The sequence below is a fragment of the Pogona vitticeps genome, chromosome 2 (assembly GCF_051106095.1).
Source record: "Pogona vitticeps strain Pit_001003342236 chromosome 2, PviZW2.1, whole genome shotgun sequence".
Taxonomy (NCBI): Eukaryota; Metazoa; Chordata; class Lepidosauria; order Squamata; family Agamidae; genus Pogona; species Pogona vitticeps.
Window position 1 is genome coordinate 210,918,224 of NC_135784.1, and position 26,116 is coordinate 210,944,339.

At 39.3% G+C, this 26,116-nt stretch overlaps 1 protein-coding gene across 3 annotated transcripts in view; it reads right to left on the reverse strand.

Annotated features, from left to right (window-relative positions):
• The window catches only part of SVEP1 (sushi, von Willebrand factor type A, EGF and pentraxin domain containing 1), a 160,449-nt gene that overhangs the window by 82,291 nt on the left and 52,042 nt on the right, over nt 1–26,116 (reverse strand). For all 3 annotated transcript variants that reach the window (XR_013541414.1, XM_020791136.3, XM_072992019.2), the window contains exons 6-17: nt 25,092–25,271; nt 17,894–18,091; nt 16,088–16,206; nt 14,085–14,214; nt 10,499–10,606; nt 9,319–9,450; nt 8,395–8,589; nt 4,716–4,837; nt 4,050–4,158; nt 2,456–2,647; nt 1,956–2,189; nt 651–812 (exon numbers count right to left, since the gene is read on the reverse strand). Coding sequence is in view for 2 of the 3 variants with exons in the window: in XM_020791136.3 (XP_020646795.3) it covers nt 651–812; nt 1,956–2,189; nt 2,456–2,647; nt 4,050–4,158; nt 4,716–4,837; nt 8,395–8,589; nt 9,319–9,450; nt 10,499–10,606; nt 14,085–14,214; nt 16,088–16,206; nt 17,894–18,091; nt 25,092–25,271 (1,881 nt within the window). In the remaining variant the exon portion in view is untranslated. The remainder of the gene's footprint in view (nt 1–650; nt 813–1,955; nt 2,190–2,455; nt 2,648–4,049; nt 4,159–4,715; nt 4,838–8,394; nt 8,590–9,318; nt 9,451–10,498; nt 10,607–14,084; nt 14,215–16,087; nt 16,207–17,893; nt 18,092–25,091; nt 25,272–26,116) is intronic.

Below are 26,116 nucleotides of genomic sequence, written 5' to 3' on the forward strand. Positions count from 1 at the left end.
GAGAGGCAAGAGCCAATACAACTGGTTCCAGCGACGTCGCAGGAGTTGGCAGAACAACACGAACTGTCTACGGGACTCCGGCTCCGGATTTAGCCTCGAGGTTATCTCCTGAAGCCTTTTCCATGAGTGGATATAGCCACAAGGCAGTGGAGGTTTGAAATCAGAGTTTTCCTTCTCCTAGATGGGCTGCCTTACATGGCTGACGAGTCCCACCTACCCGGCCTGCTCCCTAATAGTGTGGAAGTATGATCCTACTCCTGAAACATTCCTGCCGCCAGGTGTAAGAAATACTATTTGGCTATCCTATTTAGCAGATTAAAGTAAAAAAAAGACTGAGAGGCGCGCGCTTCTGCAGGCACTAATTTAAAGCCAAAGCCCCGCCCCCTCAGACCATGTGGTCAAAGGGTCAGCCTACCAGGAAGAACATTTTATTGTACTCTTCCAGATTTCAAAAATGAAAATAAACATTTCTAAATAAACATCTCTAACAAGAAGAATGCAACAAAGTTTAAATATTTAGGTCAATTCTCTCAACAGTTCAAAACAGCTTATAAACAATTTTTAAAAATTGAATTTTTGAAATGTTTTAAGTGTAGAAGATACGATTTCGCAAGTTTGAAAAAAATAGTTCACGATTGTTAACCTTTTACCTTTACATTCTGATATGCTTCTGGAATGAAGATATTCTGTATAGCTACCAGATGGGCAGTTCTTACATTCAAGCTGCCCTTCTTCATCCTGGAAAGATCCAATCCAGCAACTTTCACATGCGTGATGTTCCAGGGAATAGTAAGTACCCAGTGGGCAATTAACTGTGATTTAATGAAAAGAAATAAGAAATACAATGTTACGGATGGAGCATATAACCAAGACCTTGCCTACACTAGCTCTTATACCGTGGCCTATTTCTCCTGCAGCAGATTACAAGGCATCTAAACTAAAGCATTTGAGATTGCAGATGCAGATTCACATAACTGAATGCTTCTCCAAACAAGTAAGTCTTATGTACAGGAAATACAATTTAACTGGGATGAAAAATGAATGGCTGAAGTGACAATTTTTTTTTCAATTTTGGTTAATCCAAGAACATGTCAAAATGTTCGAATAGATGGAATCTAACTAGAATAGTTGTGGGGTTGGTTTCCAATTATTTTCAATAATTTATCCTCCCCAAAATGTATTCTTTTGTGTGTGGGGAACAAAAGGAGTAGAAATTATTGTAAAAATGCCCCCACCATTTCAGTGATCAAAACTAGGGATGGGCATGAACTACCAGTTCAATGATTGAGTCTGGTTCATTTACTGGCCCTACAGAGGTTCTGTGGTTCAGCATCCCACACCCTCTGGCAGGTGCCCACTTGCGAGCAGCACCCCAGCTTCTTTGCCCTGCCTCCTCTGGCAGCTGGGCACCCACTAGAGGTGGTGGGGTGCTGAACTGTGAACCACATGTGGGGCGGGTAAAAGAACTGGGCTGAACCACTGAAGTGGTGGTTAGTGCCCATCTCTAATCAAAACCTTCCACCAGCAGAGGGCAACTCATTGGATTCTGCCAATATCTGACATCATCAAAACACCACTGAAGATCGTCACAAGAAATACTTTTCATTATATAGGCTGCCTATGCTCTGTGTGGGAAGACCTCATTCTGCATTTCCAGGATGAGACAGTTCCCCAGTGTCTGAAACACAGGGCACCACTCATCTATATTTTGTTGTTGTTTAGTCGTTTAGTCTTGTCCGACTCTTCGTGGACCAGAGCACACCAGGCCCTCCTGTCTTCCACTGCCTCCCAGAATTTGGTCAGATTCATGATAGTAGCTTCGATGACACTGTCCAACCACATCTATATAGAGCATAGCATCAAAAAAGCCAGATATGTCTAACTCCCTGGAGAGAAATTGATTAATCACTCTTTTCCATTGACTAAAACAATGAATGAAACTGAATTTTGCTTACCGCACATTCGGCCCCTGAGAACAGAGCCTGGCCTGCAAAACAGGAAGGCCTTTTCAGCTTCAAGAGAATTGGTGTCTGCTACAAGCAGCTCAGAAGAAAACTGAAAAGAATACATTGGATCCTTACTGAGAGTCCTTTTCAGCCTGTTTGTGATAGTCTCTAGTGTTTTTAGAAGGCGTTGCTGGTTCTCTGACTCCAGTGTATCATTTCGTTCATCAGGCAATGGTACACTAGCTGGGATTAGGAAAACAAATAAACAAACCTCACAAATATACACAGAGGCATTACATGGCTGATGACCACAATGCACCAAAACAGCAGAAACAGCAAGAAAGTGTAACAATCCTGTGATACACAAGTTGATAAGACTCAAATCCTGCAAACAGTGGCAAAGAAAACTGTGTTCAAAACTCAGCTTGATTTCACTATCAGGAACGGTACTAAGTATTCTACTTGATAAATTATAGTTTTGAGTAATGAAAATGGAGGATTTTCCTTACCAGTGATATTAAAAACTAACTTTATTTTGTGGTCTGACATGGGCATGTTCAATTTTTTATGCCTTTTGACCCGAGGATGTGCCACATCCACAGAATCCGCTAATGGTTTAGGTTGGGCCTCTTCAGGTACTGCTTCAGGGAAGTCATCATAAGAATAATCTAGTTGGTTTGCTGTACCCCAGCCTCCAGGACCTGATAGATATTAATAAAGTGAGGGAAACAACACAATGAAAATAAACTAGTATTCCCACAGGTACCACAAGTATTTCAAGCACTGTTAATTTATTAGAAGAAATGAACTGATGTATTGGCCATATTAAAACTGGCCGGAGATATCTCTAGATTGCACATATGCAATGGCTTGGTTCATATATCACAGGCTTGCGCGCAGTGCTGAGTTGCGGCGTCTGAAAGCAAGAGGAACATAACATAAAACTTCCATTTGTGGTTTGTTTAGTATGATGTGCAAAGCAGGAATTCTGGTAGGTCTCTCTTCTAATAAGGAAGTCAAAAGTAAAGAACAAACCATGGTTTATGGCTCTGGTCTGCCATAACAGACGTACTGATCAGAAAGGTTTAATGGTTTGTTCAGCCATTCCCACTTACAGGAGTTGCCAGATGGGAATGCTCACTTCTTGGTTTCTTCTACCATTTGGACATGCCCGACATACATGAAAGGTAAAGACTTCAACACAAATATCCAGCAAAGGTACACATCTGTACATTGTGACTAATTGTACATTGTGTCCAAGTGAATGTAACAGAATCCAGTATTATTCTTTTCTTTAAAAAGGGGGAAAGAGATGATTTAAAATGGAAAAAGGGATGATTTAGAATGGAAAAATTGCAGAAGGAGTGAGTGAAGAATGTTTGCTTAGCTAAGGGATGTATTGTAAATTGCAAACTGTCTCATGCTCACGTTGTTTAATAAGAAAATGCAAACATTACTTCCCTTGTAGTAAGAGGCCACAGTTTTTGTTGGTGTGGGCTCAGGAAGAATTTGCAGGTTTGTGAGATCTCTCCAGTGCCACAATACTTATAGCAACAATAACTACTGCCTTGGTGTTGTACGCACTTTTGAAAAGTAGGCTCATTCGATGATTTGTTTGTACTTTTGTGAGCATTCATCTTGCTCTTTTGTGTTTACTGTATGAGTCCTTAGCACCAGAAATAAAAAAAAATGCTGGGGATGTTTAGTGCAAACTGGGCAAACTACAAGGTAACAAACTGTGTTGTGACTCACTCTCATGCTGGAGAGGAGAACTTTCCTCGGGGTGTCTGAGGAATCCTGAACAGGCTGTCTTACTATGTTGAGACACTCCGTCTTGCCTGTAAACAAGAAATTGGCAAGATTCTTCACTTACCTAGCCCTGCCCTCCGTTTCTCCTCATCAAATCATTTCCCATAGCCACTTTTTTCCTTCCAGATTTCCAAAGATGTGTTTGCATTATTTTGCTAGATCAACCAATATCTTGGCAGCAGGAGATTGCAGGAAGATTGCAAGATTGCAGAAGGCAACAAGTTGAACATTTTCTTCTTAAATTACTTTATCTAAAAGGTTTAGAGGTAGTGAGCAACAAAATAATTAACTTACCAATTGCAAAACCATTTTCATAGTCATAATTGTACTCTAAGCAATGTTTCTGTGGGAAATCTTCCAGTCTGCAGTCAATGTCATCAACATCATTGCAAAATGATGGAACCTGTAAACCATATTTATGTAAATTATAAAAATAATAGCTTGAATTTGCAAAGTCAATAGAGCAGCTTCTCCCATTCAAACAGAAGTTCACACAAAGCTTTAAATGATTGACTAATTTAAATTTTCCTTTCCATTTAAAAAAACACACACAATTTTTTTAGTCAGTGCAAGATAGCAAACAGAGTGTTGGATTATACTGTAATTCCAAAGATGTGAGTTCAAATCCCCATTCAACCATGGAAATTCACTGGAAGTTGGCAATGATAAATCACTCATTAAACATCACATTTGTCTCAAAAACCCTATTAGGGTGGCCATAATTTAAATGTGATTCAAATATTTATAACAATAATAATCAGTCAGTATCCTTCCTAAACTGAAATGTTATTAACAGGTTTGATTTGAGAACACAAAACACAACTCAAGAGGCATGAGCTATAACAATAATTCAACAACAATTTGCTTCCTAAATTAGAGACGGCTTTTTCACAGCCCATTTCAACATTTTGAGGAACAGCAATTCATTAATAATTTTGGAATTATGCATTACTAACCCACCATTTTACCAAGTGCACTCTGAAAAGCCTCCACAAAATTTTTAAGAAGGTTGCTGTCATCACATCGTGTAGCTTTGTAAAGCATCTCAAAGGATTTGAAACCATGATTTGCAAAGCGTTTCACTGAAAAATGATGGAAAGGATGTTAATGCAATTGCTGCAGAAAAGTACATTAGCCTAGTTTGTACAAGATTATACCACTGCATTATATTACAATGGAGACAACTTGGGGGTCATTTGCATAAGCAAGAAATTAAGGATCATGAGACAAAATACACAGCAGACTACTACACTGAAACCAAATTGGTTCCCTGATAATGGTTGTAAACAGTCATTTTAAGTTGAACCTTTTTCTCCCCATCAGGCTCATTAATAAAAGAGGGGTTTGGTACCTGCACAATTTTAATACCTTATAAAAGAAACCCTTCACACCTCCCCTCTCCAGCTTGCTTGTTCAACATTTCTCCTCTCTGACCTCTTCCATGTTCTCTTGACTCCACCCCACCTCATTTCTCTAGGGTGCTTTTTGAGCACTCCTCTCCGGCATCTGCTGTCCTCTTCTCTGCCTCAGCTTTTCTCTTCTGTCCACCTGACGGGTCCCCCCCCCCCCAACCTCTTTGTCTTCTTTCTTCAGCCTCTCAATTTCACATTCTTCCTGGCATGCTTGATAATATAAATATGCGAGTTTACAGTGTGAGTCGCAGTGATCATAAAAATGAGTTTTGGATGCTGGGGGCAGGTATGGGGTAATATTTAAACAGTTTTAAAAGAAGGGGAGACTACAACAAGCCATTATAAGTTGGGGTCCAACTTACTATCAGCAGGTATATTAGGACCTTATCAGCCTTATAAGACAGATTGGAATCATAAGCGCAATTCCTTGGGGGAGAATGGGCAAACATATTTATTTATTTAAAGAAACTAAAGAAACTTGAAATTAGCAAGACTTCGTTCCAAGTAAATGTGCTTCACATCAAGATCTGTATTTATAACAATTAAGAAGAAAAATATTTTGCTGACATTTTAGTATTTATTTAACAGCTAGGGATCTAATCCAGTCCCTCCCTTGGAACATTAGGGAAGAGAGAGAAAAATGTTCTTCGGGGACTCATATATCCCCAAGTCTCTAATTAAAAAGACACAGCAGAATCTGTGGATTTCCAACAATTACCCAATAGCTGGCACCTCTGATTCTAACTAAGTTTCCCTGCAGCAAAAATACTGCTGGATTCATTGGGATAAATAAATCTAGACTCCTGGTTGAAACCTAAGGGTGCAAATACACAAGCTCTTTTGGAGTGGGCTGATGTCAGTGACTCAGGATCGCTTAAGTTCAGGTGGAGGTGCCTCAGCTCCTCCTCATTTGGTGTGATCCTCATATCTAAATGGCATATTGGAGCTGAAGTGATCCTATTTTGTCTGGTGCCTTCAATTTCTGATATCATAAAGTAGCTTAATAAGTCAGTCACTTAAGGGCAATTTGAACATTTTCTCTGCTCCTCAGCAGAGGAGAAGAGGAAGTGATTTTAAAAAAGTCTGTGTAATAGACAATTGTGGAACAGCTGTTAAAAATCTTTTCTTTGCCTCATCATAATGAGCTGGTCAAGAAACTGCTGCCAGCTGAATCCATGGTGGCAGATTCAACTGTGGGTGGTTTCTTGCCTGGTTCTTTAAGACAAAGCAAAGAAATGATTTTTTAAAAAATTATGACTGGTGAAGCACATTGGCAATGGTCTTAATTTTCCCATATCTTGAAGCGGTTTGCTTATTAAGCTACTTCACAATATTGGCAAATTCAACCAGAAAGCTCACGTCAGTTCAGTTTGAGCGATCATCCATACTGGAACAGATCCAAACCAGATTGATCCAAACCAGAGTGATCCTGCCTGCACCGAAAGAGTAGAACTCTGTGACAGGGGCTCAGAAAGGTGCAGATAGGACTGCTCTGGGGCTGGGCTGGTTCATTCCAACAAAGACATTGTCTGGTTGCTATCTTTCATTGTGAACAAACCTTTTCCTGCAGAGGATCAACCAGCAGGCTAAACACTCACATGGCCAGCCTCTAAGTTATTTGTAACAAGGGAGGAGGAATGACATTTATTCAAATGATTCCTGCAATGTCCTAAATATTTGAATAACTATCACTTCAAATTCAGAGAAGTGTGAATAACATAAAACCAGTAGAGACATAAACGTGTAAAATTAGGCAGGGCCCAGGGGCGATGTATTTAATAGTACTCCATGCACTGAATTGGATCAGCTCAAAGTAGTGGCACCTCCAGACTGGGAGTCAGGATTGTTGTCATATAGTCACACTGCATTTCTTTGAATAACTAAGAATTGAGGGATTAATGATGACACAAGGTGATGGTAGAGCCACATATAAACTAGAAAGTGTAGTTTCTGCACTAATGTAAAGGATATCAGAAAGAAAGGGCAGGGGATGATGGATATCAGAGGTAAGCACTTTCTGGTAAAAATCTGCACTGGTGGCTGGGGAAATCATTCAGGGCGGTTCTCTGGGAGGCATGTTAAGCCAAACCCACACTGGTCAGGACACCATAAACATAAGTCATTCCTCTCCCACACACATTGACAGATAACCTTCAAAAACTAATTCTTCTTCTCTCCAAGACAGTCATTCTTCCTCCCTATATATATTTGCACGAACACTCTTCACACACAAACAAACAAGACATTCTTCCAAGTCCCATCCAGACACCTTTCCTTCCCCCACTCACAGAAATGCATACCTCCCACTTCACAGACAAAGAACCTTTCACTTCCTCACAGGTATGGCCCTCTCTTCTCTCCCAGCCTACCTACAACAGTGATAAGGGAGTTATTTTTATGAAGTCCCCACATTAAAATTTACTCAACTCCCAGCTGAGATGGAGAGGGTCTATAGTGCCCTGGAGAGAACAGCACTAGCACCTATGAAAAGTTCAGCTTCTGTGTCACTTCAGTGGCTGTGCTCAGAGGAAGAACTGTCGAAACCATGGATGATAAAGCATTATTCTCTTCAGTTCATAAACAGGCCTGGGGAGGATGTTAGCATCAGCTCTAAAATGTCTGCCATAATGGTTGGAGTTTGTTGCCAAATTTCACATATTACTCCTCAGTTCCCAATATTATTTATTTATTTATTTATTTATTTATTTATTTATTTATTTATTTATTTATTCATTTATTTATTTATTCATTCATTTATTTATTTATTTAACTTTTATGCCGCCCACTCTACCCAAAGGTCTCTGGGCGGCTTACAACAATTAAAATACATTATGCTCTATGTCAAAATACATGCAATTATATGCACATCTTTCTGACCAACCAAATAAAGGAAAATGCTGGCTGGCTCATTGTTGCATGACAGCAACTTAATGTACAGAAAAAACTACTATACTGTGCAATTTGGAGTTTTTGTGTTTTTTTGGCACTAGATATATGTATGTACTATTGCACACATGCTACACAAATGCAGTGTAATAGGTGCCTCTCTTATTTGGACTTTATGGAAACGTTTGGACAAATCCAATTCAAATAGGCTTCGATTCATAATTTCCCCCCCACAAACTGGTTTTATTATTTTAGATATAATTTCCTGTTTCTTATTTCCTATATGGCAGAGTGGATGACACAAGAGACACCTGAAAAACAAAGTAAATAATAATCCTTACAAGAACAGTCAGGCCACTCAGTAGAGTAAGGTGGATTCCAGATACCATCTGCATAGGCACAATAATAGTTCTCATTGGAACCTGCTGTGAAGTCATACCCATCCGTGCAATGTAACGTACAGTTAACTCCTTTCTCGTCTTTTACACATTTAAAATCCCCATTCATTGGGGTAAAGGGGATTTCACAAGGAGATCCTGAAAACAAACAAACAAACAAACAAACAAACAAACAAACAAACAAACAAACAAGTAAATATATTGGAGGCCAATACATGCATCTTTCCCTCCTTGTGTATAAAATGCACATCTCTCTTAATTTGAATATTAAATCTTTGGATAAGTAGATTTTCCCCTGTTCCATTTCTTTATTATTCTGTAGGTCTTCAAGTTGCACTTTTCCGGGGGTTTTGTTTAATGAACAATTTCTGATATTCTTGGGACATGCTATATCTCACAACCATCAGCTCCACTGGTTTATTTTCACTTTCTTCCTTTTTTACATTTACAAGGTGTATCTGCCTAGTGCTCAATGCTGCAACAAAGAAGTGACCTACGCCTGCACAGTCTTCTTGTACAGCATCTTGTACTCATATATCCCAGCCCACCATTAATAAAAAACTTGTACAGAAAAGTGTTGAGACAACCATAAATATGATTGCGCCAATCAAATATTATCACCTTTTTTTGTACATCAGTTTACTTTTTTGCACACCACCAAGACAAGATTCAAATAAACAAAGTGGAAGCTGCGGAAAACCTCATGTGCACAGAGAAAGTGAGCAAACGAACAAATAGAGCAATGGTGGATTCCTAACATATTGGATCCTCTGGGAAACAAGTCTGGAATGCCAACATCTCTGTTCAGAGAAGCAGAATTCCAGAAGCTGTGCAAGCTATGTTAAATATATGCAGAATGAAACAAACCTCGGATGACGATGTGGAGCTCACAAGTTCTGTTATTTCCTGATGAGTCAGTGGCAGTATATTGAACCACTGTCTCTCCTTTGGGAAAGAGATCTCCCGGGGAGTGGCTTTTAGCTATTGATAAACTTGCTCCTAGAGTAATCACAAATTGAAAAAAAAAAAGTGAGACAGGTGACATTCTAAATGCAGTGCCCCTACAATCATAGCAAATTTATAAGCCTGCATCCCCTTATTACATTTCCGGAGTTTAGATCCTCTAAGTGCACACCACAAACCATGTTATCTAACTTCACTTAAATCCCAATAAAATACATTTCAACAATGAGCATTCAGCACATCCCAGCTTCACTATGTTTCAGGCAACTGTTACTTTCCAAGGTCAACGTGATAGATTCACTTAGTTGTTCAACTCTTTCAGGCCATGTTCATGGGCATATTTAATTCTTTCGTATAAATTGGATAGAACAAGTGTGCCTTATAGCATCAGGAACATGTACTAATGTTTACAGAATGTGAATCCAATAATAATACTAATAATAATTGTGTGCCATCAAGTCAATTCTGACTTAAGGTGACCCTTTTCAGGGGTTTCGTTGGTAGAGAGTATTACTATTCAGAAGTGCTGGGGGCATCCTACAACAGCGTAGCTTTTCCAAAGGAATACTGGCTGGCTCTTCCGGGATGCACAGGGAGGAACTGAACTCCCAACCTCTGGCTCCATAGCTTGATGCCTAACTCACTGAGCTAGCCAGAGAGCCCTGTGCCTCTAATCATAGGCAATCTGCCACTGCCAATGACATCTTTCCTATTATACAGCAAGATTTCAGCCAATAAAAAAAATACTATTATTCTAAAGATTTTCAATAGGTTCTAAAAATTAAGTCATCTGATATAATGTCCTGAATCTTTTGTTCTAACCCATGCCACTAAGTGTGAGAATAAAAACTGAACAATATTGTTTATTCTTCCCTACTAAAGAATAAAAGACACATCTTGGCACCTTATATTTCTTAATTCTTAGCATTACAATATTCTGTATAGATTTACTTTAAGTTCAGTGTCACAAGTCATCTAAATGTACTCCAAAGAAAAGATTCAAATAATTCCTTGAGTGTTTTTATTCTTATTCTTATTCTTCTTTTTAAATACAGATAATTTTTTTCTGGATGAAGTCACATACCTGAGTTATCTGAAAACTGTGGTTCGTCCCATGTTACTCTGTACTCCTTTTCAGATACTTGAACTGGTGGTGGAGATCTGCATTTGTCAATGACAGGAGGTTCATTGTCTAAATAATATGAACAGACAAAAGGAAATCTTATCAAAAGGCTAGAGAAAAATGTATACAAAAATGCCAAGTCAAACTCGGAGATGCGATATGAGTTTAAGACAACTACTTCCTGGGGATAAGAATTCATTAGAACAGGAAATTTCATGTCAGTAAATCCAGCCTGGAACATGTATACATTACATTTAAGTCTGCAGGGAAAAAAACATATAAGGAGCTGGCATTATAGCTTCCACTAATGCAGACATTTATCTGTTCCTGCTAGCTCTCAGCTACAAGACACTGTGCAGGCCACAGCTGAAGATCCTAAGCATATGTGCATTAGAAAAAGATCCATGAAGTTAATGGAGGAGGCAAGTTAGCTGATGCAAGCTTTTAATTTCAAACATATGTATTCAATAAGATTGTTCAACTGATAACAATCAGATTTAATAGCATTGGTCTTCTCTGTAGAAACATAAGCTATTGGGAGTGTTGCCAGAATCTTTTCCATTTATAACGATTACAGCTCAATATAGCCATGAAACCACATCTTTATCTATGTCTCACTGCAATTTTAACAGGTCTTATCCCCAAAACCCTGCAAAATGAACCACAATTATTCCTCATACCAGACGAAATAAGATAAAGATATTGAGGAAACGGGGCAGTGGAGCAACAGAAAATTGCAACATTTGGAGGTTTTCGGATTGAAAAAAAAATGTAAGTATGGGGAAACATTTTACTGAATGATTGCACTTTTATGCTGCCTCTCTTCCAGGTGGTAGAACTCAAGGTGATTCACAGATCATTAAAGCAAACAAAACAGTAAAACATGATGCATAAATCATTACAAAGTTATTAAATATGGAAATTTTAAAATCACCATCTAAAACACAAATATGAAAGAGTAAAACATTAAAACATACACAGATATAAAAGGATATAATGGAAGCAAACATAGGGCATCCAGTGATGTTAAAATTAAATGCCTCCCTGAACAAATATGTTTCCAATTGTCTCAAACAGGACAGGAAAGGAAATACCTCTTCATCCAGTGGACAGGTAAACAATGCAATTCAGTAGCAAAAAATGTAGCAACAGTTTACTAGGTTGGATTACTTTATGTATGGCTGTATATTACTTCCAGCACAAAGTCTGGAAATAATACATTAAAATTAACAGAACAGTTTTAACACATTAAAGCAATTTTTACATTAACTTTAAATTAATTAATTTTCCATCAAAGGGGGCAGGGAAAGCAACAGTTTATATAACATACTAAGAATAAAGCTCTAGAAGTACTGACTACACATTTTCTATGTGTAAAAATCATTATTTATACTATAATAAGAATTATCTTAGAATTGGGGAGCTGGAAGGGAACCTATGGATCATCAGGTCCAGTTCCTGTCATAGAGGCATGGTGGGGGAATCAAACTCCCAACCTCTGGCTCCGCAGCCAGATACAACAACCGCTATGTTTGTGTGTCTCATTCTTTTCCTCAGAAAGAAGGCACCCATACACCTCCCCGAGAGAATTAACTCTATACAGGTGATTCTTGACCTTGGCGCTTCCAATGTTGGCAGGTTATAATTCCTGGAAGCTCTAGTTAGCACAGTCAATGGACGGAGTTTCAGGATATATATAACAGTGCAGAAGAAGAAGGCGGGCAGAGGGGGGCTGAAGAGACTTTTGTCTATGCTTCCAAGCAAAACTTCTACAGTGTCTTGCTAAGGAAATACTACATTAGAACTTGGGCAACAATATTACTGTTCCAAATTAGTCTTTTTTATCTGGGTGGCTGTGGCTTTGTCTGTGAGTGGAGGGGCAAGAGCCTGTGTTAGGTCAAACATCCTTCTACAACCAAATAGTTTTCATAATGTTGGAACCGCCATCCATAACTAACAGATTTATTATGGAATTTGTAGTGAATTTGCCAAAACTGCAAAACTGGGGAAGGCAATTCCAAAGCATCAAAAAGAGGACTTTTCAAGGAGTCAATGATAAATGTGCTATCAAGGTCAACAGTGACAGCCTACATTCCATTCCCTGCAAACTCTACTGTTTATTTAAAAACTAATTAGCTAATCAAGACATTAATCAGGCTAATTCTATGAATTAAGTGCTTTCAGGCTTAAATGTAAACAACAACTAGTTATTCTCCCAGTGTTTACAATTTGGCACTGATAAATTTATTTTCAGATGTAATATTCAAGCTCTATTCCTGCATCAGAAAAAGCATGCCTTTTATTACTAGTTGCTGGGAACATAAGAGGTGCAGACTACTGCATTTATGCCCTGCTTCTGTTTCTTAAAATACAATAAAATAAAACAAAGCAAAGCAAAGCAAAACAAAATAAAATAGGCATCTGACTGACCTCCTAATTATTATTAATTTCTTTATGAAGACAGCTTGGTGACATCAAAGCATATGGTCTGCTGACACCATGTTAAGGATCAGCTCTAGTCTGATATGGTCTGCTTTAAATGGCAGTAGTTTGCTCAAGTATGGATGCTGATCAACACTGCTACTAAAGATCCTACCATTGCAAATATAGATAATTGAATTTCAGGCCTGAATAAACCCCAATATGTACTACACCTTTGAACTATGTATTCTCATCACTGGATTCTTATTCTTGGATACTGGGGTAATAGGAATTTAGAGATGAAGTTAGAGAAGATTAAGATGGGAAAATCATTGCTGTGTCCTCCTTTTTAATATCAATAGAGTTTTATATATTTATCCTACTATTTAACTTGTACAAATCCCACAACAGTTTACATCAGATATATACGAAACAGATGATACAGTTACAAAAATGATATTTAAAGGCATCAATCGAGTTAAAAATAAATTTAACACAACAGCAGATCCATATATTATTCCTCTAAAAACAAATAAACCAGAAAATGGGCCTGATCAACATTTACCAAAAGTGTGTTGCACAGCTTTGCTTCCGTCACTAAAAAAGCTCTGTCATGCTCAACCAGCTAACAGCCCAAGAAAATGAACAGAGGGCAGGGCCTCTGAGTGAGATAGTGAGGTCCACTGAAAACTGTATAGATCCACAGAGTCATTAAGGTACCAGATTCAAGACAATTTACATATTTTTAAAAGCAAGGTCACTATTTAAATTAAGCCCAGAAAGAAATAGATGAATCAGAGCCTCTTCACTAGGTACTAGACAACAGCCTAGCTGTCACATTTTGAACACAATTTTCTGGGTAATTTCATTTTTTTGGCCACTTCATGGTTCTTAAAAAGGCAGAAGAGTTTTTCATAGTATATCTACCATCAGTCCACCAACAGAAAACATCACTGCACAGAAAGAGCCATTCCACAACTGTAGAACAGTCTTGCCTTGAAGATTCAAGGCAAACCACAAATATGAGGGTCTTTTACATAAAGACTTTTTAAAAACCATATTCTGGTCACCAAAGGAAGCACTGAAGTTCTTATCAAAATGTGTATAATTTCTTGGTCACACTCACCAACAACTTTGATACTGAAAGTGCAGCTTGCCTGGTTTTCAGATTTGTCAACTGCTGTATAAGTGATCTCAACTTCTCCTATTGGGAATAGGTAAGGAGGTACAAAAGCTGGAGTTACTTGAATTGACACCTGTAACAAAAACCAAAATTTTAGAGGCACATGGGACACCAAATACTCAGACCTTAAGCATGAATAAAATTAAATGTTAGGAAATAGCATGCCAATACCCATTTTCAGTGCTAAAAGAGTAAAATGAAATGGGAAGAAACCTGAAATATCAAGTCTATATGAGACAGCATGAAGAGATATGAAAAGAATATGGTCCTCTATGTATTTAGAGTCTAAAAGCATATAGATGGAGATTAAAAAGCTTAAGTCACACTTTAACTAAACAAAACTTCAGCATTTTGTTTCACACCTATATATTTTATTAACATATTGTCATGTTTAGCTTTTACTTTCTTGTCTTTTCAGTTTAAGCTTCAGTGTAGATTGGTGCATCAAATCGGACATTCCTACCAACATGCTAATCTCTGAATAAATAAAACAAAAAATCTTGTTGCAATGGTATCGTTTGTGAACTATTTATTTATTTATTTGTTTGTTTGTTTGTTTGTTTATCCATCCCATCTTTCTCACTGTAAAGGAACTCAAGGAGACTTACAAATAGTTTTTTTAAAAATAAAAAATATTAAAACAATTACAAAACATAAACTCACATTGCTAAGAAAGATGAAACATATTAAACATTAAAAGACAGGAAATAAATGCCTGTTAAAACTATTTAAACACACATATTTTAAAAGGATTAAAGAACAGCTCTCCCTTTAAATATTCTTCCTTCAGCATCAGTTTACAAACTTAACAAAATTCTGTCTGGAAACGAAGGTCCTTTGCCTGCAGGGGGAAGGACAGAATGGAGGGGGCCAACCCACTCTTTCATGACAGGGAGCTCTATAGCTTAGAAGCAACCACCAAACAATCCTCTTTGGCATCACACCACATGTGCCTGTGAGGACAGTGGTACCAAGAGGAAGGTCTTCCCCAAAAATCTTAAAACTCAGAAAGGTCCAGATAGTGAGATACAATCCCTCAGATGTAGCCCACTTCTTCAGATACACAGAATGTAGCCTTAGTGGGTAGATAGATATGTATGGGACATATGAAATGCAATGGAATGCAAAAGGCTTAGCTTAGTAATGGTCTATCAGTTGTCATTTAGCATTGCTGACAGACCTGGAGAAACATAGATCTCTTAATGGTAATATTAAGCATCATTCAAAGTATGGGCAACAAGTATGTCCAAGTACAGTATAATCAAGCACACGTACGATGGTAAGACATCTTTGTTTAGGCCATGTATAATAGAAGGATATCATTCATTATACTCAGAGAGTGTAAGGTTGTAATTGGAGGAACAGAAGTGCAAAAAATTCCAAGTAGAGAAAATTGTCCAGAAGCTGGGTAGTAATGCAGTAATCTGCATGGACGAACAGATTAACATGCATAATGAAATAAAAAGCTGCATTTCCTGTTTAAACTAAGGAGATAGAATTGAACTTCTTGATGTTTGGCTGGCTCCCTCTGGAATGTGTTGCTGAAGTTCTTTTTTGAAGGATGACTGCCCTGAAGTCAAAAACAGAGTGTTGATGGAGACAATTCTGTCCCATCCTCCCCCATGTCTTTATAAAAATCTCTCTACTGAAGCTATACGCTATGCAGCTGAAGAAGTGCACTGCAATTCACAAAACCTATAACAAATAAAACTTGCCAGTCTTCAAGGTGCCATAGGACTCATTGTTAATTTTGCTGTAAGACTAATATGGTTAGGTAGACGACTCACACATGCAACCAAGTTCCAAATCAGTTATGGTGGCATCCTCCTCCTCCTCCGTAGTCATTATGGCTTTTGAGAGTTTAAAACAATCACTGTTTCCCCAATCATCCATTAATATAAATGGATCATAAAAAGAGTTTATAAATGGACCTGGCTTTGGCTTACCTCATCTCTAGAGTTATCAGTTGCTGCTGGAACCTGCCAGCTAATATTTGCAGAATTCTGGTGTTCAAGTGTAGGAGCTTTAATGTCATCAGGGCAGCTAATTTTTGGTGGTTCAATGTCTGTATCAGAAAGACACAAAAGCCAGCACTGAATATGTATTTTTAAAGTATTTTGAAGATACCGGATCATTTCATTGGTAGAATTTCTTTTTTTCTCACAGGGAATCATGTGCTAACGTCTTGACTGATAAATGAACTACAATCCACACTGAGGTTTCTATCCAGGACCTGTACTGCTTAGGTGGGAATCTTTTCCTTCCTTACGTTGCTTCTATGGAAGTATGGGAACTAAATTCCATAATTCTATGGAATTAGGGGAAATAGGAGAACTATGGAATGGGGAAGATTTGGATTTTATCAGTTAAAAATACTGAAATAAGACATTTTAAGTGTCCTCACAGCATGTTATATTCTGATGCTCCCCAGTAGGACATTCATAGGCTACTGGGCATTCAGAAATCATTCAATACAAATGTTCTGATCTGAATTTACCTTGTCTTTGTGCCAATGCAAAATGATGGGTATTGCTATGTGCGTTTCTGATAAACTATTGTTTTTTTCTATTGTTTTTGTTTCAGAGTCTCATGATCAGTGCGTTAATTAGAGCTGTTCTATACTACCTGACTTTAATGGATACTAGACATGGACTGATGGGACACAACAACCCATCAAGATATACATAAGTTTGAGGGTTTTTAAGAAGCAAGTTTCGTTTGTGTATATGTGTTTTTAAGATTAAATCTATTTGAGTTCTTAGGGTGTGGTTATCTATTCTTTTATATGGTTCTGATACTTTTTAAAACTTTTGCATGAGGAATCCTTTTTAACCCGTTTGGAGGACTTTCTATTGAATCCAAGAATTCTGAACTCTCTACTGGAGTAGTAGATATGCTTCTCCATTTTCACTGGGATCATGCTGCAATTCAATATTTAAGACACTTCGTCTCGCATTCTTTTAAAATATTTGGACTAGAAGTTGTGTTAGGACTCTTTGAAACTTAGTGTAATGCCTTAGAGATTTTCATAGTATTCCATACATTATTTTACCACTGACTTCTATGACATTCACGATAAAACTGCTTTATTAGCCATGCAACAAAAATTGTTATTGCTGCTATATTTACTACAATTGCATAAAAACAACATCTTTTTCATGACTAGCTATGTCTTCTCACCTGATTTCCATGTATTTCATATTTGTTTAATTTTTGGTGTGGCTCTAGCTTATGCATAAACTCAAAGGAACCAAATTACATGTACAAAGAAATCTTTTTACTGTCATTCTGATCCGTATTATTTATTTTAATCAAACAGCTCAAAATTACCCTCCCCATGTTCTTTTGGCATGAAGACTAACAGATGCACGCACACACACACACACACACACACACACACATGCACTCCTCAATAGCAACACTATTTTGTCTGTTTTAAAAGACAAAAACATATAATTGCTGATATTGCTACAAACGCCAAGTTACTCCATGGCTAATTCTGAAAACAAAAGATGGAAAGAATATGTGTGAGAAGAGGGAGCATGGCAGCTTCACAGAATATTCCCACTCTTAATCATTCGAAGAAACAGGAAAATGTCATTATCTGCACCAATCCTGTTTGGGAGTCTACTAATGAATAATTACTTCTGTGTTTGTCACGCCATTCAGAAATGTACTACCCCTTATATCCCCTGCACACACTTCCCAACTCCGCTTTTTCAATCAAAAAGAAATGATAACCAAGTTGATACCTTTACAGGAAGCCTTCTGCAAATTTTCACTCCACCTCCCACTGGTTAAACATCTCAGTTCTTCTCTGACCCCGGACAGAAGGAATCCAGTGGGACAACTCAACCCGCACACAGTTCCATACTTTGATGGCTCAAGCCCACAAATGTAGGGATGAATGATCACATGTTCTGGTTTCTGGAGGACAGGACAAAGCAGTTCTAGAAGAAAGAAGGACATGCATATCGGTAGACAAAAAGAGAAAACGTGTGTAATATTCATCTAGTAGCACAGAACGTGCTTTATATTACATATAGGAAGAAACCCATGAGAGCAATTTAGAGGGAAGGATTCCTGAAGATCAGAAAATGAAAAATAATTTTAGAGATGCAAGAAATTGCCAGACACTGAGTTTCTAAACATAGCTTCCCTAGTCTTCATTGCATACTCATATAAAATATAAAAATGGAAAAACAATTTTAAAAGCAACTTTTGAAAAAACATATTTTTGAAAGTCTGTTACAACCATCTGTTACGGGATTGGCTGACACAGCCCTTAGAATTTGCCACATAGAGCTTACTCTTTTCATGCTGAATGTTCCATGAGCAGGTCCAAGGGTGTCAGATGGCAGAACAATAAACTTACTGGAGCCCAGGAATTCTACTAGATCTCCAAAGAATCCCCTTTTTTTTGTCATTGCTTTTAGCATCTCTTGCTAACCTCAGCTCATTCTCATCTTCTGCTTTCCTAATGCCATTCCTGCAATTTTTTGCTACTTGTCTCTACTCTTCCTTCATGGTCTGGACTTCCTTCACTTCCTTGGGTCCCTTATGGGGAGAAGGGCAGCATACAAATAACTTAAATGTAAATAAATAATAAATATGTGTCCTTTTTATTTTCAGAAATGAGCTTTTTTAAAGCTACGTTGGGCTATATTTTTTTTTTGCCACTTTCCACCTTTTTTCCTGTTGGAATTGTTCATAGTTGTGCCTTTAGAATTTCCTTTTAAAGAAATTCCCATCCATTTTGGACTTATTTTCCTGTTAGGATCTCCTGTCGTGGGATCTTATTTATCATTATTCTGAGTTTATTAAAACTTGTTTACCTAAAATTCAGTGCACACATGCAGCTACACTCTGTTTTCGTTTCTTTTGAAATAAACAATTCAAGTAAAACATGCTCACATTCCTCTAGAGGTTCTCTGGCTGCCACTTTTTCCACCATCTCTACTGATTAGAGCCAAGTCAAGGAGAGTTATTCCTCTGCTCAGTCTGTTCCTCTTATTGTGCATAAGCCTTCATTTATCTTTGCCTTTGAGCTTGCAGCTCCCTCCCCCTTCCAATTCAGTTTAAAGCTCTCCTGATGAAGTTCTTCATGCTGTGATCAAATGCATTCTTCCCAGTCCTTGTCAGGTGCAACCCATCACTTGCCAGCAGTTCATCTTTCAGGAAGAATAACTCGTGGTACCAAAATCCAAATCTCTCACATCAGTACCACCTTTATAGCCAGTGAAACACCTGGAGTATTTTTCTTTACCTTTTGGTTCCTCTTCCGGGTACTGCTAGGGTGGACAAGAAGACTATTTGGGCCTTGAGGGTCTGTCCCAGAGCTTCAAAGTCTGCTTTCTTTGTAGTCCCTCTTGCTGGCTTTTGGTTATCATAAATAATACATGACCTATAACTTAGCGAAGTTTGCATATAGCTGCTTGGAGCATTTAGATAAAAAAAATAACAACCCACTATTGAATAGTAAAATTTGTGCATTTTGTGCACAAATAATCACTTATGTCTTGGTTAAAACATGAAATAACGTTTACTGTTCATAAACATATATAAAATATAACAAAACATTTAGTGCTTAGACATTTGGTATGACAGACACATTTTCTCTGGTAAGTAACTAACTCTCTCATAGGTATATTATTACATTTGTAAGCCCTGTTTGGCCCTATTACATATTTTATTCTCTGTCACATATGTTCATTGTCCCTTTCAGCCCTGTCTGTCTCTGTCTTAGTTACATATTGTCTGAGATCTTGTCTACTACATGTTTAGCTTTGTCTGACAGACTTCTGTCTCACACAGCAGTCTAGCTGACTTCAAACACATTCTGATTGGTGCAAAACATATACTATGCTAATACAACAATCTGGTTCTATCAAACACATTTAAACTTTCATATACACATTACATATATATGTGTATATAGACACACACACTGAGTTGCATGATTATATAAATATATATCTCAACACCTCTTGGTTGTATCATGTTTCCACATGGATGAGAAGGAAGGATATGCATCTGTGGGTTTTATGAGTGACGGCAATCCTTCTGTCACATCCTTAATCTGTCCCTGAGGGAGACAGCATACCTGTGGGTCCATGGATCATTCTAGAATATTTCAGTTTTAATCCCTTGCAGTAGAGAGTCTCCAACCACCACTATTCTTTTCTTCTTCTGCTGCTGCTGCAGCTGGGCTGAGCTTCAGCCCTTCTTATGTCCCCCCACATGTCTTCCTCTTCATTTTGTCTGCCAGATTCCACTTCAAGAATCTTAAAGTGGTTTTGCAGTTCTGCTGGTGAAGAGTGTCTCCTCCTCCTTTTGCTCCTAACTGTGATTCTTTTCCATGGTGCTTCCTCCACTATACTTGTTCTCTCCTCAGCATTCTCCTCCTCTGCTTGTCTTGATGATCTTTCACCTCCAGTGCCCCTCTTGGCTCCTCCTCCTCCAGAATTTTGTCTATGTACTTTTCATCTTCTCTTATAGCCTGAAGCCTGGCCAATCAGTGATTCAGTTCTTTCACTTTTTCTTCCAACAGTGCTACCAGCTTGCACTTGCTACACGTGTACAGTGGTGCTTCGCTTGATGACGTTAATTCATTCCAGCAAAATCGCTGTAGAGCGAAAACGCTGTCAAACGAAATTAAAAAACCCATTGAAACGCATAGAAAACCGTTCAATGTGTTCCAATGGGCTGAATACCTGCTTGTCCAGCGAAGATCCTCCATATGGCGGCCATTTCCGGTGCCTGCAAAGCGAGGAATCCATCCTAGAAAACAGCGGGGGGTGATTTTCTTCAGCCGGCGGCCATTTTGAAACCCGACGATCACCTGTCTGCTGATCGTCGTAAAGCAAAAATTGGTTCCCGAAGCAGAGAACCGATCATCGCACAGTGAAAAAATCCCATTTAAAACATCGTTTTGCGATCGCAAAAACATCAACGTAAAGCGGATTTGTCGTAGAGGGGGGTAATCATCCAGCGGGACACGACTGTACATTGCATTGTTCTCTGGCATGAAGATAAACATTGCACACACTTTGCAGGTCAACACCACTGAAGTGTCTCTTCCCTCCATAATCCCTGTTTCCTTTTTACTTTTTTCTGATAGTTTGTGAATGCCCTTTACTTTGTCTTGTCTGCCTTGAAGAAAAGTCCATGAATATATAATTATATCCAGAAACTTTAAACAATTGTTAGGAGCCTCCCTGCCAAACTCCCGTGTAAACCTTCTGGTAGGTCTCCCTGGTAGTTCATTCTGGTCACTCAACTCCCTGGGGTTTGCCTAAGTTTTATTCCTCTGCTGTTGTCTGTTAGGAGTCAGCAAACAGAAAAGTAATCTACTCCACACACTAGTAGAAAGAAGCAGCTGCTAAGCTACAAGCCTGATGAAATGTGGTGCTGCAGCACCAATTGCCTTCTCCACCCCCACAACTCTGGACAGGACAAAGGGGGGGGGGACACATCTTTCATTGCTTGTCTTGGATGTTGTCATCAGCTTAGAATGCAGTGGGGCAATTTCAGACATCTGGGAGGAAACTCTTCAAAGACTGATATTTTTGACACATCTTCTCTGTACTCTTTAACTAAACAATTTAAGAAACCGTTTACAAATATGATTAAGTGGCTGACTACAGCTGTACAGGACCTAGCGCCTTCTGTTGATAAATCTGACACCCAGAAATATTTGACAACTGCCAAAAACAACAATAGGAATGCAAGACGTTTCACAGTTCAGGACCTCAGATTTATGCACAGTTGACATTAAGGGCATCATAATTTGTTTATCACCAAGGAAACAATAAAAGCAGACCACATGCTTGACGGGCTAAAGTTCAATATGTTTTAGATAGGTGGACCTAATGTACTGTAACATTTTCTATCAATTTTGTGAGATTTTGTTTTAATGCTATGAGATCCTTAATCAAAAAGGGCACAAAATTTTAAGCCCCAAGATTTTTTTTAAACATGTAAAAGCTTCCAGGCCTTTTTCAATCTTCTGGGTACAAATCTGAAAGCTGCCATATACTTGTTTCTGCCCTTCAGAGTTCTTTAAAAAATGCACAAGTCTAATGTTCCCACATCTGTGTAATACAGATTTTTTAAATGCTTGCCACAGAACGACATATGGTGCAAAACATAGCATAGGCATCCTTCAGTCTCGAGAGACTATGGTAACATGCTCTGAATCGAGGAGTGTTCTCTCCAGAGCATGAAGCCCGGGTAAGGTAATATGGAGGATAGGCTGTTACCCAAGCAGCAGATCCCCCCTCTCCACATTGCTGAAATGGTCCAATGGAAAGGCAAGAGCCAATACAACTGGTTCCAGCAATGTCGCAGGAGTTGGCAGAACGACACATGCTGCCTTCGGGACTCCACCTACAGTAGTTCCTACATACAAAAAGATCTGCATATTCTTCTGCTGGAATTCTACTGCATATGACAGTAGTGAATGCCTCCTTGCAGCAGGGTAGCATCCCAGCATGTTTAAAGGAGGCAGCAATAAGAACATTATTGAAAAAGCCCTCATTGGACCCCATAGTACTGGATAATTACCAACCAGTCTCTAATATCCCATTTTTGGGCAAGGTGCTAGAGCAGGTTGTGGCTTCTCAGCTCCAGAAGTTCCTGGATGAGATGGATTATCTAGATCCATTTCAATCTGGCTTCAGGCCTGGTCTTGGGATGGAGACTGCTTTGATCACCTTGGTGGAGAACCTACGCTGGGAACTAGACAGAAGGAGTGTGTCCCTGTTAGTCCTGCTGGACCTTCTCAGAGGCTTTTGATACCATCGACCATGGTATCCTTATGGGCTCTCTCTCTTGGGTGGGACTTCGGAGGCATTGTTTTACAGTGGCTCCGGTCCTTCCTGGAAGGGAGAACTCACTGGGTAGTGCTGGGGAATCCTGTTCAACACTCTGGCCTTTGGCCTGTGTTGTCCCTCAGGGATGTTTTGTCCCCTGTGCTTTTTAACATCTACATGAAATTGCTGGGAGAGGTTTCTGAGTTTGGGGGTTCGATGTCACCAGTACAGTGGTGCCTCAACTTATGACCAATTTGAGTTACGACCAGCCCCGGCCGCAAAATTTTGCTTCGACTTGCAACCGGTGCTTTGAGTTATGAACGGAAAAAAGGCGGGGAATTTGAACTGCTTTCAGTTAACCATTGGTCAGCGAAGAGGCTGCTTCTCTGTAGCTCTTTCGCCCCAGTGGTTAGAGAGTGTGGGTTCAGAGAGAGACTTTGGACTGCCTGGTACTGTACTGTATTTTTTTTGCATTTTTTAAAAAAATTTGCTTTTGGGAATTTTTGCTTTTTCCTTTTTGACTTTCCTTTTTAAAACAGGGAGACTACCTGTTCTGGGTGAGCACTGTATGTACAGGGTTTCTGCACCGTGGGTTTGGGCTGGGGGGTTACATTTCTGTGCTCTGATGGGTCTTGCAGTGTGTAGTTGTAGCATTCTGTCCCTCCTAAAATGTTTTTTTAATTCTGTGGCTCCTAAGGTTTGTGTACTGTGACCTCTCTTCTGTTTTAAAATCTGTTTGGTTTAAAAGGTGTGGTTTTAAAATGTGTTTTAGACTCCAAAGTCTCCCCCCCCCCACCTTGACTGTCCTCTCTCTATCCTCTCTCTGTTTGTGCTTATTTATTTATTTAGTTGTTTGTTTGTTTGACTTATACCCCGCCCATCTGGTCTAAAAGACCACTCTAGGTGGCTTCCAATATAGTAAAACAGTGAAACAATACAGAAAACAAAAAATTACATAAATCATATTGTAATAAACAGAATACAACAATAGAATAGAAAATACATGAGGAGAGAATAAACAGAAAAGTCAGATATTAACTGGAGGGAAGGCACAAACGTTTGTCTGAGGGGTCTGTGTGCCCCAGGGATGACCTTCTTTCTTTCTTTCCTCTTTTTCCCATTGTTCCCTCCCTCCTTTCCTGACCTTTTTTAAACCTGTCATCTTAGTGTTTTTTTTAAAAAAAGTCTCCCCCTAGTGGTAGTGGACGGATTAACCGCTTTCCCGTTAGTTCCTATGGGAACAAATGCTTCGACTTGCGTCTGGCACCCGAGATACAACCAAAGAACGGCCGGAACAGATTAATCGCATTTCATTGCATTCCTATGGGAAATGGTGCTTCAACTTACGACCATTTTGAGTTACAACAATCTTATGGAACGGATTAAGTTCGTAAATCGAGGCATCACTGCACGCTAATGACACCCAACTCCACCTCTCCTTTCCATCTAGATCCAAGGAAGCTATTTTGGTTCTAAACCAGCATCTGCTGTCAGTAATGGACTGGAAGAGTGTGAATAAACTGAAACGCAATCCAGACAAGGCAGAGGTGCTCCTGGCCAGTTGAGATGCAGATCAAAGAACAGGGTTGCAGCAGCCTGTGCTGGATGAGGCCACACTCCCTCTGAAAACGCAAGTGCGCAGCTTGGGCAGGTGCTCCTGGATTCCTCTCTGAGCCTGGATGCCCAGGTTCTGGCAGTGGCCAGGAGTGCCTTTGCACGGTTAACAGTAGTGCGCCCACTGTGCCTGTTTCTTGAGAGGGCTGATCTGGCCCCACAGTGACACAAGCCCTAGTTACATCTTGACTGGATTACTGTAATGAGCTCCACGTGGGGCTGCCTTTGGAAAGGGTTCAGAAACTCCAGAGGGTCCAAAATGCAGCAGCCAGACTGCTTACTGGGAGTGATTACAGAGATCTTGTGACACACACACACCCCCCGTTACAGCGGCTGAACTGGCTATGATGAGCACTTCGTTAAATAATGAACCCTAATGAACTAGAGAGGTAAACTGCTTTGTGAGAGGATAGAGTTTGAAAGGGGAGGAAAATCTATTTCTAATCTTAAAAACTGTAACAAAAATTGGGCAAAGAAAGTATAACTAATGATAATGACATAATAATAATAATAATAAACATACCCACACACTTGGGTTCTTTTCCATCCCATTGTGAGTTGCCTTGACAAGTGAGTTTGGAGTTGCCTTCCAGTTCATAATTGTCATCACAAGTCACTAAGCACACAGTCCCATATGAGATTTCAGTTGGTGAACAGTTGATATGCCCATGTTGAGGGGCAAATAGTTTGGGGCATGTGCGAACTGCAAAGGTTTAAAAAAAAGGATGTTACTACTTTCCAATGAAAACAATCTGAGTAAGAGAGACACAAAACACCCATTTCTCTTGAGAAGTTATGACTACCCATCCCTTCTCACTCCATGAAACAGTTGTGTATAAGGCCAGGACTTTCAAAACTTGTGTTCAGATTTTAAGCTTACAGGTTCATATGTTTTAACAGCCAGAGAATGCACATAGCAGCAATAGTTGAAGACCTGATATTGCAAATGAGACTATCACTATCAAATCTGCCAACATAAAGCTGAAACCAACAAAGCATAACTGAAAAGACTGAACACATGTATCAGCTCCACCTCCAGTGCCTCCCTTGGCTGTTGCTGCTATTGCTTGAGAGTTCCTCAACTCTAACTGGTTTGCATTTTCATCTCCTCTATATACTCTCTGCTGTGTAATATAGGTAAAGGTTGACCTTGGCAATTTTTGTCCAGCCGTGTTCGACTCTAGGGGGCAGTGCTCATCCCCGTTTCCAAGCCATAGAGCCAGCATTTGTCCGAAGACAATCTTCCGTGGTCACATGGCCAGTGCAACTTAGACACGGAACGCTGTTACCTTCCCACCGAAGTGGTCCCTATTTATTTACTTGCATTTGCATGGTTTTGAACTGCTAGGTTGGCGGGAGCTGGGACAAGCGACGAGAGCTCACTCCGTTGCGTGGATTCAATCTTATGACTGCTTGGTCTTCTGACCCTGCAGCACAGGCTTCTGCAGTTTAGCCCGCAGCGCCACCACGTCCCTTACTGTGTAATATAGCTGGGGCTATTTACATGGATGATCCGCACAGTAGCTTTTGCTTTCTAAGTGTATGAAT